General features: G+C 45.1%; 1 protein-coding gene across 3 annotated transcripts in view; it reads right to left on the bottom strand.

Moving 5' to 3' along the window:
- The window catches only part of DNAAF11 (dynein axonemal assembly factor 11), a 54,288-nt gene that overhangs the window by 31,897 nt on the left and 5,298 nt on the right, over window positions 1-17,093 (bottom strand). For 2 of the 3 annotated variants that reach the window (XM_073330108.1, XM_073330107.1), the window contains exons 2-5: window positions 11,226-11,393; window positions 2,934-3,011; window positions 2,207-2,379; window positions 764-999 (exon numbers count right to left, since the gene is read on the bottom strand). In XM_073330108.1, the coding sequence (XP_073186209.1) occupies window positions 764-999; window positions 2,207-2,379; window positions 2,934-3,011; window positions 11,226-11,393 (655 nt within the window). Of the gene's footprint in view, window positions 1-763; window positions 1,000-2,206; window positions 2,380-2,933; window positions 3,012-11,225; window positions 11,413-17,093 lie in introns of those variants that run through there. The other variant, XM_073330110.1, reaches the window with a different exon arrangement.

Here is a 17,093-nt window from a genome sequence, read left to right as displayed (position 1 = left end):
ATGTAAAAAAGTAAATGTACCAAGCAGGGCAGGATTTCCACCTTGGGCGCCCCTAGGTACAGAGGCTTAGAGCCCCCCCTCCCTGCCCCCACAGCGGCTGGGAGCTGTAGGGTGCCTCTGCCACCCACGGCAGCTTGCAGCTTTCACCCCGCTGCTTGCAGTGGCTGGGTGCTGTGGGGTACCCCCACCACCTGTAGCAGCTCAGAGCTCCTAATTACTGTGAGCAGTGGGGGTACCCCGCCACTTTTAACTTTTAGGCATCCCACCGCCCAGCACCGCTCCGTCCACAGACTCCCCACTGCTCAGCGCCCCCCGCTACAACTTCCCAGTGCCCCACACAGATCCTACACTGCCCAGTGCCCCAACACACACAGACCTCCCCTACGCCCCAATACCCCCCACAAACCCCCACTGCCCAGACCCCCCCACAAATACCCCCAGAGACCCACTCTCCCAAGCCCTGCCCCTGGCTGCACTCACCGGCTCAGCTGGGAGGTCACTCTGTTAACCGGGCTGAGCAAGAAGTGCTCCAGCAGGGCTGCGTGGGGCCATCTCCCCCTCAGCCGGCCCTGCCCCTGCCGGGACCCAGAAGTGGCAAAATATGAATTTTTAGGCACTCCTAGAATGCTGGCACCCCAGGCATGTGCCTACTGTGCCTAATGGGAAATCCAGACCTGGTATCAGGTAATTATTATTTCCTCAGGAAAAGAAATTCCCTTATCAAACACAGAAAAAAGAAGAGTACTGATGTCAATTTACTTACTTGATGTTGTTGATGTCTGTGTACCAACGTCCGTCAAATCCAGGTTTAGGTTTTATTTGTTTTTCTTTTTTCTTCTCCTGCTTTTCTTGTATTTTTTTTAGGGCCTCTTCTTTTTCTCTGGCCCTTTTGAGAAGGTAAACCTGTTCCTGGTCTCTAATTTGCTTCTCTACCTGTCGATAGTTCTGCAATGCCTGAATCCTCTCGGAACGTTCTATTTCTTTACTATCCAACCACTTCTCCAAAGAGCAAAAAAACAAATAAAAAAATATACAATTGGCAAAAATTGAAAACTTCACATACAAATCAATAAATCCATCAAGCATTGGGTTAATTTTGATTATATCATCTTAATATACAAATAGAGACTTTACAAGTCTTCCAGTAACTTCTTAGTATTATGTAAATTAGGTTACAGCAGAAATATTTAAGATTGTAATTAATAAATTGTTCATGCTGTCAGAGTACCTTAAACTGGATCAACCTCTGTAGCATACTATTGAAAATACTGTAAACACTTGTATATGTGCTGACCATTTCTGACATTTTAGGAAGGGTTAAAGGCTCCACTTATATATGATTCAGTATGGCCTGGAGTGCCCAAACCCCATGTTGTAAAAGGGAATTGCCCCCAGAGATGCTGGTCTCTAGGGTGCCAGAAAAAGTGCTCAAGTTCTGCAGCCAATAGAGTTTAAGCCTGGATGAGTTTCATCTTCAGCCATCTAGGGAGTTAGCTAGAAACATTACAAGGGACCAGCATCCGATTGCTGCAAGTCTTCTGGTACTGTGTATTTTTGTGTATAAAATCCTGAGCTTATATGTGGATTGTAATGACATTTCTCCCTGAAACTGTGGTTGTGGGTAGGGAGGTCTGCTTATATTTACGTTATTCTATCTGGGAGTCTATACTGTAATTTCTGCTGTTGCTTAGAGTACCCATCTCATATATGGTGTGATCCAATTCCCGTTTGCATCAGTTATAATCTTTCTATTGACTTCAAAAGGGTTTTACAGAAGTGTTATTTTCTGGTACTATCAATCCAGCACTTTTCTCATGCATGAAAATCAGCTAAAAATATACTGTTTTTTTACACAAAAATTAGAACCCCTTTACTACATTTTCCCTCCTCAGAGTTGGAATTCTTTGAAAAGAAAAACCAAGACTTCATTCAAAGATCTCTGATAAAAAACATAAAAGATAGCCAAAATATATTTTAGCTAAGCCATTATCATAACCGTGTTATTTATCAATATCAGTTCTCCTTTATGGGAGAATTTAATTTCCTATGGAAGACAAGTAGGGCATTCAATAATAATTGAAGCAATAATTTTGTCTTGTATTAGTGTGTTCAGTGAACAATTCTGACTCGAAGCATTAAGGAGGAATGTATCACTTCTAGATACTCATTTGAATCTTAAAAAACCCATACTTTTAAAAACCCATACTTTTAATTGATGAAGAGTTGCCACCACAAACTGTCTGTAACCCTCAAACTCAGTGCATGGATTCCCCACCAGAAAGAGTTCTTTAAGATGTATGTTGTGTTTTAGGATTTCAATACTGGACAGTTCTCCAACGAAATTTGCTGTCAGGTCAAGTTTCTGCAGTTCTTCACATCCTGTATGGAAAAATATATTCTTATGCATCTTGCATATCATACACATACACACTTGGGCAGAAACTTGTTACCTCTATCTCATTGACACAAATACACACACCATACGTTGCTTCTCAGAACCAGATTTGGGAGAATAATTCATAACTAATCATTTTGATTTGTCTACATTTGTTTCTTTCATATTTCATTTAGTTTTTTAAAAGAAAAAGTTTTAAATGTGTATGAAATGGCATCAGGTTCAGTAAAATTCACAATTCATGAAAAAAACTATAAAAAGTATTGCTAGTTGGACTACTATTAAATCTTTTTGTGGTATATTTATTCAGACTCACATTTAGAGATGGGTTGCTTGAGACTGGTTACAAAAGTCACAGGGCATTGGCTCTGGTTCCTTGATATAACTACTTGTAACAACATACACAAAATGCACGTCTGAGTAACTACAAATTCCCTTAGTTGGTGGGTATATTTGATAATCTACATTATCCTTTACTTTCATACTCCACACTCATACTTCAATATGAAAAGGGAAAAATTGTATTAAAAAAACATACCTTCCAAATTTTCAATTCTTTCAATGTTGTTCAAAGCTAAATTTAAATATTCAAGCTTCTTTAGTTTGCTTACATTTTCTGCAATAAACATATATATATTATTTCAATTCTACCTGCAAGGAAAGGCATAACATTTTTTACTCTGATTGTTTAATTTATTTCTGAAAGAAATTAAATTATGTGCAAAGTGGGAGATTCACAACAGAATAAATATAAAAATATAGCAAATATTAACATTTTAATGCACAGAAAGTAATTCCTTTGGACAGAAAACAAAACATTTATCCTGGAGAGTGTAATAAAAATCAAATGGCAAAGACAATGAACACAGACATCTATTCAGCTATTTAATCATTCAAACATTAAAGGCTTGGTCCAAAGGCCGACTGAAGCAACGGAAAGATTCCCACGTACTTCAATAAACTATGGATCAGCCCATACTGCCCACTCCTACTCTCTGAAATTAGTGGGAGTTTTGTCATTGACTTCCATGGGCGCAAGAGTGACCTCCTTAACTTATATGTGTATACTTTTCAGGATATTTCTTGTTTGTAGGTTTTTGAAAGATCAATATAACCCACTTTGGGAATACAGAAGTCCATATTATACCAGACCCAGAGAATTATGATTGTTTGTAAATAATTCCTAGGCCTGCCCCATGTAACCATGATTACCTTCCCATTTAGGTTTTGTTCATAAAACGTCATGACAACAGACTACTAAGAAACTGGTCTGGGAAGCTGCCTTTTGCCATTTCTTTTGTGGCATCTCAACTTTCTGAACAGGCTACATTTGATGCTTCCAAAGCTCTTTATTTAGATCTGTGATGCTGTGGGCTATGGGTGAGGAAGTTAGGAATCATGGAACGAGATTTTCTCTTGGGATTAAGTTCATGTACAAAACTAAACAGTAGTGACCATTTACAGATACTCACAAACATCTAATGGCCATTTCCTTTTGTGAATGTACCAATGTCCTGGAAACAAATCAGTCACGAGAACATACAACTTTGCTAAAAATAAAAACGGTGAACACAACAGCAATTATTTTCAAACTAGACTGCTTATCCTCCATGAGACTGAAAACTAAACCTGCAAAAAGCACAGTCATTTGGTAAGCAAAATGTCTAGTCATTTCACTAATGTGTTTCGTAGTTGCTGTACTTGATCATTTGATATAATATGTACTGAATTAAGTTAATTGTTTATCCACAGAAAATTCTCCATCTCACAGTACATTAGCTGGCTTTTATAATGCAGGATGCTTGTGTGGTTGCAGATTTAGCTTCGAAACCTTCTCAAGTAATTTAGCAAAACTAGTTTGAAATAGGACAGCTTATTTCACACATTATATGGGGACCTTCCATGGAGTAACAAAACAAAGCAATTTCATTCTAATGTTTCTACTAGAATCTATTGGAGAACTAGCCTGAATAAGTACTTCTAGAACTGTTTGATGTGATAGTGATTCAGGAAGCTTTCCTTGGAGAAAGGAGCTCAGACATGTAATGCTGATGGCAATAGATTCCTAGCACATGCCCAGACAGATGGTGATCAGAAAGAAGTTTAGCTTTATGAGTTTAAGTATAAATGCTGAAGAACTAGGGAGGAGTTAGAATTATAGCCTCCTGCTGACCTGGAGATGATCATTCTTTGTGTCAAAAGCGTTCACATCCTGCTGTGTGTGTTTTATATTGAACAAGATTTCAAGGCCATATCTGAGAATCTTTCCTTGACTCCAAATGAAGTCCCATTTAGGTGAGAGAAATTGTAACAGCCCTCTAGACTCGAGAGACTTTTTTTGCAGAAAAAGTACTGTGTAATCTCTGTAGGTCATTTGTATTACCTAGCATGTCCTTTTCAAACTGCAGAGTACTGCATTTCACTGAGCACACTATGTGCAGGAGAGAGATTCTGAGTTCACAGAAGAGAATGGAGCAGAGAGTTTTTTTGTAAAATAATCCTACAAAGAAGTGCACTAGACAGAAAGATTATTAACCCTATATAGTGCAAAGGGCACAGGAGAAGGTGTTATGTTGTTTCCTTTGAGGCCAAAAACAAACTTCATGGACATGGTGTCCAAGAATCATCCCTGATAGATTGTGACAATGTGGCAGAAATGGATAACTTTTTCTAATTTATTTTTTTCCAAGATACTAAGCCAAATTTATCCCAGGTGTAATTCTGCTGGAAAAAACAGTGACAACAGGGATGAATTTAACTCAGTAGATTCAGCAATTCTGCCACTCATGTGTTGCTCCATCAGCTGAGCTAGTACAGACGGACCGTCGAGCAACAGAGTATCCCGTCAGTCCTCTCCCCCCTTGCTGGGCATTCCCCAGATGAGCTTCCAAGATAACTCATCAAGATAAAACAACAACCTGGGTCCCAGAAAATGGTTCTTTTCTCCACAGACAACTGCAGTTAGGAGGTCATCTTTGTCCTATGAGACTGTCTGGCAATCCTTACTTGTGGAAAATAATAGTGATAATTTCAGATACAAGAGAGGGAAAGAGGAAAAGAAACAGAGCAGCAAATAAACTTTACCACACCAATCCCAGAAAGAGGGAAAGAAAAAGGCAAAAGCCATGGATTTTTAATATATATGTCATACGTATCATAGGTCTTCAACATCTTGAGCACCTCTGGCTGAAAGTTGCATCCCATTAAGTCATAAAATCCACCCTGTAATGTCTAAAAATGTATGTAAGCTGAACCATTTAATTGTCATACATATTTTCCCTGCTGAGGCAGTAATAGGTCTAATAGGACCCTGTGAAGACACTACTTTGTTGTGATTTCAGATGCCATTCATAGTGGATGAGGATAATTTTTCAGCTACTTCTTGAAGGAATTCCCTTGTCCTACCAGCTTCAGCCTGCTGCTTATGTCTTTCAGGCACTGAGACATTTATGTGATGGCACTAATTGCATCTGCTGAGAAAATGTGAAGTTGGGTGTAATCAACATATTAATGGTGTTGGAGCCCATGGCATCTCATGAACTCTTCCATATACGTGTGTTGAAGACAAGAGAAACAAGACTGTTCCCTGAAGCACTGAATCATTGGCCAGTTGCACCACCAATCCTATTATGTCTTTCATGCTGCTCATTATCACCTTACTCTACTTAAGGTTGAAGATGGATGTGACAGTATAAGCAATAAGGTTATGTCCATAGCCGTCAAACAATTATTCATGAACTCTACCACAGCTATCTTCATGTCTTGTTCTAAAGCCTAACTTACAAGGCCTTGTCTACACTACAAAATTAAATCGACCTAAGTTAGGTCAATGTACAGCCACTGCAGTAATTACTACGGTGGTTCACATCCACACTACATCTCCCTCCGTCGGTGGTCCTCTCCTACCAGGAGCGATTTCACTGACTTAACTGTGTGGGGCATTTTGGGGCACTGACAGCTGGAGAGCACCTCTGCTTCTCCGGGGCTGACATCCCTGGCTATCCATCCCCTCTGATGGAGCTGACAGCCAACAGGCAATGTAAGTAATGCAGTGTCTGCACAGACACTGTGTCACCCTAACTACATCGACCTAAGTGCTATGCCTCTCATGGAGGTGAAGTTATTAGGTCGATGTAGTGGTCAACTTACACAGGTGGGAGTAACACTGTAATATAGACATTTACAGAGTTAGATCGAAGTAAGGCAACTAACTATGTATTGTAGACCAACCCTGAGATGAGTCCAGAACGTTAGCAAGGTTAGGTATTAAACTTTAATCATCACCACATTGGTGATTTTCACTGAGGAAAGGGAGGTTTGAAACAGTATGGTAGCTGGCAAGTTCACTGGCCAAGAGCATTGGTTTCTTGAGAAACAACTAGATGTGTTTTGCAGTGCTGGAGAGGTTGCGTATCTGATGATTTTGGTCCATAGTCACGTGGACGTTTCACCTCTTTCATGTGCTAGGTAAGTAAGGCTTAAAGCTGTAGTTCAAAGGAGGCTGCATGACATCAAGAATTAGTGTTGGCAACCAAAAGCCATGGAGATCCAGAGCTTTGCTGATCAATATGAGAAGCTTTTTTCAAGCAATGAAAGCCATATACGGGCCAAGCACAAGCAGCACAACCGTTCTGCAATCTCAGGAAAGATCCAGCCTTCTTAAAGACAATGTAGCCCTCAAGCAACGTTGGAAGGACCACTTTGAGACTCTATTGAATCATGAATCTGAAGTCTCAGCTGCCACTGAGTCCATTCCTTAGCATCCAGTAAAAGAACCTCTTGTTGACTCCCCATCTTCTGAGGAAGTTTGGCATGTCATCACTCAGACTAGAAACAACAAGGCACCAGGCCCAGATGGCATCCCTATGGAAGTCTTCAAAGCTGGTGGAATAGCACTCATGCAAAAACTTCATCAACTTCTTGTTAGAATTTGGGTTAATGAAGAAATTCTACCTGACCTAAAGAATGCCAATATTGTGACCATTTCTAAGAAGGGAGTCAAGTCAATATACAGGAATTGCCAAGGCATTGCCCGCCTCTCCATTGCCAGGAAGATTCTTATTCACATCCTTTTGAACCGTCTCCTCCCTCTTGCCAAAGACATCCTTCTGGAATCCCAGAGTGGTTTCAGACTGTCTTGGGGCACCACTGACATGATTTTTGTTGCTTGTCAGATCCAACTGAAGTGTAGAGAACAACACCAGCCATTGTTTATGGCGTTTATTGACCTAAGGTCTTTGATTCCTTCAATTGTGAAGTGTTATGGTAGGTGCTGTCTAGGTTCAATTATTCATTGACGTTCGTTCACATTCTCAAGCTAGTTCATGATGGGGTGACCACCACTGTCCTCTGTAATGGGTTGGAGACAGATCCATTCACCAGCTGTACTGGTGTTAAATAGGGCTGTGTTATTGCCCCAACCCTTTTTTCCATCTATCTTGCTGTGATCTTGATTCTTATTCATGACCACCTTTCTTCTGGAATTGGGACTGAGTATTGTCTGGACGGACAGCTCTTCAGCATCTTCATTCTAAAACTAAGGTCACCAGGACTGTTATTACCAACCTTCAGTATGCCTACAACTGTGCTATCCTCACGCACACCGAGGCTGACTTGCAATCCACCCTAGATCTTTTCTCAGGCGCCTATCATAGCCTGGGACTTTCCCTCAACATTGGGAAGACTAAGGTGCTCCACGAGCTTGCTCCAGCACAAGTTCCCCCCCTTCTCCCTCAAATTGTCATCAGTAGTGAACTCCTGGAAAATGCTGAGCATTTCCCTTAGCCACCTCTCCCAGACAGCCAATCTTAATGTGGACATTGAACATAGGATCCATTGTGCCAGCGCATCCTCCGGAAAGTTGCTTTGTTGTGGATCTGTGGAAGGAAACTAAGATCCTGGTCTACAATGCAGTAGTCATCCCCACTCTTCTTTATGGGTGTGTGACATGGATGACATACTGAAGTCATCTTAAGCGTCTGGAGTGGTACCACCAGTGCTGCCTTAGGAAGATTCTCCTTATCAGATGGGAAGATCGTCACACCAATGCCAGTGCTATCTTTGCAGCTAATATCACCAGCGTTGAGGTGAAGATTATGAAACATCAACTTCACTGGGCTGGCCAGTGTGTGTGGATGACTGATACTTGCCTTCCGAAGCAATTCCTCTTTTCTCAACTTAGTAATGGTAAGAGGACTCGCAGGGGAGAGAGGAAATACTACAAGGACACCCTGAAAGTATATCTTAAGGGAGGCATTGACCCCATGAATTGAGAAGAGCTGGCTGTCAATAGACTGCAATGCTGTTGCATCATACATCAAGCCTCAGCCCGTTTTGAAGAAAATCACCTTGCTCAAGAAGCTGAGAAATGGCAGAGGAGGAAGGAAAGCGTACAGCATCCTGGCCAGCAGTTGTCCTTTCTCCAAGCAACCACCTGTCAGATATGTGGAAAAATCTGTAAAGCATGGATTGGACTCCTCAGCCATCTTAAGTCTCATCAATGACTTTTTTCCTCCTGGCAGACATCATCCTTGTATCAAGGGATAGCCACCATTGCCAACAATGTGATTTTCTTGGGAATCAGTTGCATAGTAGTGCAAACTCTATCTGGAAATCACATGCACTCCCATCTACTATTGGTCTACATTAAGATAATTAAAGAATAAATGTGCATCTTATTAAAAATGAGATCAGATGCAAGGAGCTGTTGTGCAACTGATGTTCTGTAAGATAATTAATTGAAAGAGCACTGTGATATCCCACACTAGCCTACCAGAAATGTGAGGCCCATCAGAAGGACAAGATAAATCCTTGTAGGAGTTGGACACACCAACAACCAGGATGAGATCCTCACTATCCCTGCTCTGGCCCTTTGATGCACTAAAGCAATATAACAGAGACCTAAAAGGCCTGATTCTGACTGGGGGATCATTATCCTAGCATAAGTGCTGCAGAAGATAGCTGTAAGGGATGCTCTCTAAAGACACAATCACATAAAGGGCCCTCTGAAGACCCCATGGGGATGTGCTAAGGGTTGGGGGGATGAGGGTGGGAAGGGAGTTTCAGGTGCAGGGCCACAATACACAGCACAGCAGAAATCTCATGCAGTGCTGCAGCCCACAGGGCAGCCTGGGAAAGCTACTATAATTTAGGCCCCAGGTCTATCCAAATTACTCTGGGAGCCTCTCTAGCCCTCAGAGCAGCCCAGGATCAGGAGGGCACAAAGCTTTCTGTCTTAAAGTAATCTTGAGCTGTTTCCTCATTTAAAAAAAACAAACTTATAAGACACATGCTAATCACCTCTAATTAATTACTTCCTTTTGTTGCTGTCTATCCCTCATCCTTCACCGATATACCTTCTATTTGGATTCTAAGCTTTTTTAGCCAAGAACTTTGACTTATATTTGGCTGTAAAGGGCCTGGTAAACATTTGAAGCTATTTCAGTTATAACAGATTCTAAGTAGGTCCAGGTCTACAAAGCCCAGGCCTAGTGTAGTTTCATATCCATCTGTGGGATGCTTATGGGCAATATTTTGCCACTCATTTGCAGAGTTGTTTTTCTTGATGAATGTGAGTTTCGCTATAAAATATATAAAGGAATTCTTGTAAGAACTCATGAAATAACATTTTTCACTCACACATGCTAAAAGTGAACTTTTTGTACACTTTTAAGTATCAGCATCCTCTGATGTCTCTTATGAGTTAGGGAAGAAACAAGTGGGGTCAAACCAATTATTTTTAGGATTGTACTTGAGCTGGAGGATTTCTTGGCATCAGTATAGAGCAGGGGTGGGCAAACTTTTTGGCCCAAGGGCCACATCGGGATGCAAAACTGGGTGGAGGGCTGGATAGGGAAGGCTGTGCCTCCCCAAACACCCTGGCCCCCGCTCCCTATCCGCCCCCTCCCACTTCCTGCCCCCTGGCTATCCCCCTCAGAACCTCCGACCCATCCAACCCTCCCTACTCCTTGTCCCCTGACCGCTCCCTCCTGGGACCCCATGCCCCAAACTGCCCCCCCTAGGACCCCACCCCCATCCAACCCCTCATGCTCCCTGTCCCCTGACTGCCCCCCCCCCGACTCCTATCCACACCCCTGCCCCCTGACTGGCCACCCGGGACTCTACCCCTGCTCCCTGTCCCCTGACTGCCCCCCAGAAACCCTGCCCCTTATCCAACCCCCCACCCCTCTCCCTGCCCCCTTACCATGCTGCTCAGAGTAGCAGGAGCTCGCAGCCCTGCCGCCCAGACAGAGCCTGCCCACGCAGCGGTGTAGCTACAGGGGAGGGGGGACAGCAGGGGAGGGGCCAAGGTCTAGACTCCCGCGCCGGGAGCTCAGGGCCTAGGCAGGACTGTCCCGCAGGCCGGATGTGGCCCACAGGCCATAGTTTGCCCACCTCTGGTATAGAGTGTGCTAGTTCCCTGATAACATAATTTATTCTGTGTATCAGAATGTTTGCTTTATTCATTCCAAGAAAGACGTAAAAAATAAATCTTTAGAAAAATAAGTTAACTGATCCATGCCTTTTTATCTGTCAACTTTTTTTTTAAATAAGATCATTTTAGACCTATATACTGTTGATAATTCTTAACTGTATGTTCTCTATTTCAGCTATTAGGACCTAATCCTCTGAGATGCTGAGCACCTTAACTCCCACTTAAGTCAATAGGAGTTGAGGGTGCTCAGAATCTTTCAGGATTGGGATATTTACTGATTCCCTTGTTGCTCATTTCTTTCCACTCCCTTAAACTCAAAATCTTGCTGCCATTTTCTTGACCTCAGATACATGCATGTAACTCAGTTTAAAAACCAACAATGAATAAAACACTTACCTATTTTTGGAATTAGGTTATTTTGAAGATAGAGGATTTTTAAATCTCGACACAATTTGTCAATGTATTCTAGTTTTTCTATTTCCTGCTGGTGCAAGGAGATTTCTTCCAGTGAAAAAAGTTCACGGTTGTTATGCTCTGCACGTTGTCTAAGAAGTTCTTCAGTGACTGCAAGACACATTACCATTTAATGGAAACTGATTTTATGGAGGGAATTTTCTGGTAATCTACTTGTAATCTACTAAGGAAGTTAATTAAATCTTTTCTTTGTCCTTAATAAACAGACATTCAACACAAACACCAATAATAATACCTACCACTACAAAATTAGCAAGAGACATGATGCCTCAGCAAATTCTGCCATGATAGCTATCACTGTATGAATCAAATTGACATTATTTTTGACACAAGAGAAATAATGAAGTTGGTGGTCTTCCCTGGGGACAAAATTTGATCCTGTCATAAACTGGTACAAGTCCTATTGTCTTCAATATAGGCCAGACTGTGGGCTGATTTGTGCAGCAGTGCAAAGGAGGAATGGGGTGTTGTATGATTGCTCTGAACTCTTGGTCTTCGCTGACCAAGTACAGCAACTGTGAGTGGGGTGCAGTGGAGGGAGAGGGGAGTGACATGTTAAAGGAACATTTGTCAGAATTTCACAGTGCAAGCTGAGAAACTGAGGGTTACACATCCCTCCACTGGCTCACCCCTCTCTACTGCATGAAATATAAGCTACTTGATTTCACTTTCAAGGCCCACCATGGCCTCTGCTCACCTTACCAATCATCTCTCATTCACTATTGAGATGTCAGTCTCCATCACCCGCTTGTTACATTTTCAAACAAGCACCTTTGTGCTTTCTACCACGCTACCCCTTACGCTTGGGAGGTGCTCCCCATAAACATCTGCAAACTAACTCGTTATAAAACTCTTTTTTTCCGTGATTCCTAAAAAAAACTTGATAAAGATTAGTCTACTAGTGTGCTGAGACCACTGCCCATCATGCTGACCAATAGTGTCTCATTGTTTCCTTGTACTCCACCAACTGTCTGAATCCATCTGTTGTCTCTTGTCTTAAAGATTGTAAACTCTTTGGGGCAGGGACCATCTTTTTGTTCTGTGTTTGTACAGCACCTAGCACAATGGGCTTTTGGTTCATGACTGGGACTCCTAGAAACTACTGTAATACAAATAAATAAATAATAATGTTGAGTCTAACATAGAGGAGGACAAAACTGGAGAAAACTGAGTGGGGCAGCAGGTAGACATGAGATAGGATAGACCAAACTAATTGAGAATTGAATACTTGTAGGGTAATTTTGAATTGGGTTTGGACATGGCTAGAAAACCAGTGAAGATGAGAGAAGAGGAGGGCAATATGGGTCCAATTCCTATAGTAAGAGTGGAATGCTGGTGGTAGCATACAGCAGTGGGTCTCAATCATTTTTCATTTGTTGACCTCTAAACATTTTCAAATGGAGGTGGGGACCCCTTTGGAAATCTTAGACATAGTGTCTGTGGACCACAGGTTGAAAACCACTGTTTTATGGTAACGACAACCTTTCATGGTCCCCTTAGACCAGTAGTTCTCAAACTGTGGGAAGAGACCCCAAAGTGGGTCATGACCCCACTTTAATGGGGTCACCACGGCTGGCTTAGACCTGCTGAAGCCCAAGTCCCACCAAGCTGAAGCTGAAGCCTGACTCCCACTGTCCAGCGCCGAAACTGAAGCCCAAGGGCTTCAGCCATGGGCGTCGGGGCTCAGGTTACAGGCCCCCTGCCTTGGGCTGAAGCCCTAGGAATTCGGCTTTCCCCTCACCCCCCCACACACACACTCAGGGTGGTGGGACTCGGGTAGGCTCAGGCTTTGGTCCCCTCTCCTGGGGTCATGTAGTAATTTTTGTTGTCAGAAGGGGATCACGATGCAATGAAGTTTGAGAACCCCTGCCTTAGACATAGTCTGCAGAGCAGTTGGAGTATGCAGACCACACCTGGAGAACCACTGGCATACAGGATACCCTGAAGATTAAAGGGTATACATTTGGAAAAACCAAGGAAAGGCAATATAATAGCCAAGATCAGAAGATTATGGCACAGATAAAGATATCTGCAGAGGTATGGTCAAATTAAGAAAGGGGAAAGATATAAAGCCTCTTTTAGAAATAAAAAACTAAAAAGAAAGATTGGTACCAAGAGAGGTGAATTCTGGAGATACAGAGTCTGATTCTCCACTGCCTTGTACATTTTATAGTTACTCTTAACTTGGTAGCATTTTACGCTTACTGCACAAGTTTACATGACTACACAAAGTGCAAGTCAATGAAGAATTGGGTCTATTGGCTTCCTGATCTTGCTTGGAGAGATTGATAATGTCAAAAATCACCCTGAGATCAAAAACAGAGAGACTTCTGTCCAGAGGCAATTAGTTCACTAACATCCCAGGAAAAAGCAGTCTCAGTATTGTGAAAAAGTTGAAAGTCAACTGAAACCAGTAAAAGTAGTGATCAGAAACATTTCCCTCAGAACTTTAATAATGTCAGAGAGATTGTAAACTGGAAGTTAGTTAGGAAGTGAGGGTTTTATTCTGAAAATGGTGACATCAGACAAAGATCCATTGGAGCTAGTGAGTGCTGATGTCAACTGGTGACAACAGGTGACTATTTATCCTGTAGGTGGTTGAGAGTGGGGTTTCAGTAATGAGATGCTTTCATTCATAGAGGAGAAGACATCAGGGAGTGCTGTGAGAAAGCTGAAAGAAATCGAAGCAGGTGTTGGGCTGCAGGTAAATCAAAAGACAATGAGAAGCCTAGAGTTAAGGCAGCAGTAAACTTTTCCAACATTATTTTAAGACTGAAAATACCACAGGTTCAGAAAATGAAGCCACACTACTTCACACAGCAATGTCTTGTCTCAGCATGCATGTGCCAACTTCACACTGAGATGTTGATTTCCAAAGCACTAGTTTAGCCCAGCAGGGGACTGGCAGCATAACAGCAGTGGCAATATACAATTAAAATAGATTAAGAGAAAGTGGAAAATCATAGCGTAAGGGAAAGCCATGAAGTCTAGAATCTCCCAGTGTCCCTGTTCCTAATTCATCTAGATCAAGTTACTCCTGGGGGAATTCTGAGGGACTGCGCACCTGCAGAAAATGCCCCCCGCCCAGCAGAATTCCTGTGGTTCCCTGCAGAAAATGGCCCTACCCCCCTATACCTGGACCCCACCGACAAGCTCCCCACACCCAGACCCCGAACCCCACTAAACCCCAACCAGCTGCACCTGGACCCAAGTCACAAGCTGCACTCCCCCAGCACCCCCCACACACTGAGCTCCTGCACCCAGACCCCCCCCCCAACAAGCCCCATCTCCCCATACCCAGACCCCCTCGCTGAGTGCAACATCCCCTGCAGAGTCCCATTACCCTGTACTCGGAACCCCACGAGCCCTTATGCATCCAGATCTCCCACCGAGTCACCTGCACCCAAATTGCCCCCCACAGAAACCTCTCACCCCACACCTGGATCCCCCCACACTAAGCCCCTCCACACTTCAATCCTGCTGGTCTGAGCCTGCCCAGGCACACCTGGTGCACCTGGCACAGAGGGGCAGGGCCCGAGGGTGTTTCTGGGGCAGACCCACTACCGAGTCCCTGTACTGGAGGAGGTGGGGGCTTCAGGGTGGTCTCCCACTTCAATACAGTCAGTGGCCTGTGCTCCCCACTGCCACCCTGGAGCCACATTTATTTGTTGACAAATAAAATTTGCAGAATTTTGCAGAATTTTAAAATATTGTGTTCATAATTTTTAAATTTTTGGTGCAGAATTCCCTCAGGAGTAATCAAGGGTACCATCTTTCAGAGTGCACCATTTTACCCCTCAAAATTATGATCTCATCACACAGAGTCACTTTTAATGTCAGTCACTTTGAATGCTATTAAATACATGGACTGGAACCTATTTCGGGTTATTTCCATGAATTAATGATAACAGTTTACTTTCCCTACTTTTATTTAAGATTTTTAATTATGATGTAGTGCTGTCTATTTTCGGTTTGGAAGAAGAAAAAGAGACGTTTATAAAGTCAGTATCATATCTTTAGGCCACAACATGTACATTCTCCCCTAAACTGAAGTTCTTCCATTAGCAAATGTCCTTGTGGAGACACGGTTTGATTTTCTGAAACTGACCACTTTTGCTGAACAATAGGGGAAAAAATGCTAAAAAGGTAAACAAACTCCCTCCATGGAGCAGTGCACAATTATGTTGCAAGTAGGATTCCCCAGGCTCTGGGGGAACCTGGAGATTTGTAGTGGCTGGGGATGAGGAGGGCAGGAGGGGAGATGGGGAAGCCTGGGGATGAGCAGTGGCTGGGGATAGAGAAGGGGGAAGGGGAGGAAAGTTTGGGGATGGGATGAGGGGATGGGAGTCTGGGGGAGCCTGGGGATGGGGGGGCCAGAAGTGGGAGTCTGGATGGAGGAGGGGGAAAGGGAGAAGCTGGGGATGAAGGGGAGGAAAGCTTGGGGATGGGTAGTGGCTAGGGATGGGGGGGACAGGGAGGGGAGTCTGGATGGGTAGTGGCTGGGGATGGGGGGGAGGGGAAAGGAGGTTGGAGATTAAGGGGTAGGGGAGGCTGCAGGAGGGAAAGCGAGGTTGGGAAGATGGGGGGGAAGGCTGGAGAGCTGGGGAGTGGCTGGGGAGGGAGCTGGGGGAGCCGATGGGTGGTGGCTGGGAGATGGATAGTGGCTGGGAAAGGGGAGGGAGATGGGGAGCTGATAGGAGGTGGCTAGGGAGATGGATAGTGGCTGGGGAAGGGGAGGGAGATGGGGGAGCCAATGGGCGGTGGCTGGGGCTGGGGGGAAGGGGAGGGAGAGGGGGCAGCCGATGGGCGGTGGTGGGGGTTGGGGGGAAGGGGAGGGAGGGGGGGAGCCGATGGGCGGGGGCTGGGGGGAAAAGGAGGGAGAGGGGGGAGCCGATGGGTGGGGGCTGGGGGAAGGGGAGGGACAGGGGGCAGCCGATGGGAGGGACTGGGGGGAAGGGGAGGGAGGGGGGCAGCTGATGGGCGGTGGCAGGGGCTGGGGGGGTAGGGGAGGGAGATGGGGGAGCCGATGGGCGGTGGCGGGGGCTGGGGGGGTAGGGGAGGGAGATGGGGAGCTGATGGGCGGTGGTGGGGGGGTAGGGGGGGGAGCCGATGGGCGGTGGCGGGGGCAGGGGAGGGAGAAGAGGCAGCTGGGGATGGGGGGAGGGGAAAGGAGGTTGGGGATTAAGGGGTACGGGAGGCTGCAGGAGGGAAAGCGAGGTTGGGAAGATGGGGGGGAAGGCTGGAGAGCTGGGTAGTGGCTGGGGAGGGAGATGGGGGAGCCGATGGGTGGTGGCTGGGAGATGGATAGTGGCTGGGATGGGAACGTAGGGCAGGGAGATTGGGGAGCTGATGGGTGGTGGCTACGGAGATGGATAGTGGCTGGGGAAGTGGAGGGGACACGGGGGAGCCGATGGGAGGTGGCTGGGGATATTGATAGTGGCTGGGGAAGGGGAGGGAGATGGGGGAGCCAATGGGCGGGGGCTATGGGAAAGGGAGGGAGAGGGGAGAGCCGATGGGCGGGGGCTGGGGGGAAGGGGAGGGAGAGGGAGCAGCCGATGGGCGGTGGTGGGGGTTGGGGGGAAGGGGAGGGAGAGGGGGGAGCCGATGGGCGGGGGCTATGGGAAAGGGAGGGAGAGGGGAGAGCCGATGGGCGGGGGCTGGGGGAAGGGGAGGGAGAGGGGAGAGCCGATGGGCGGGGGCTGGGGAGGGAGAGGGGGCAGCTGATGGGCGGTGGCGGGGGCTGAGTGACTAGGGGAGGGAGATGGGGGAGCCGAACTCTGAGATAGCGCG

Source organism: Lepidochelys kempii, chromosome 2 (assembly GCF_965140265.1).
Source record: "Lepidochelys kempii isolate rLepKem1 chromosome 2, rLepKem1.hap2, whole genome shotgun sequence".
Lineage (NCBI taxonomy): Eukaryota > Metazoa > Chordata > Testudines > Cheloniidae > Lepidochelys > Lepidochelys kempii.
Note: the sequence above shows the minus strand (reverse complement) of the source record. Positions and strands in the feature narration are given on the sequence as shown.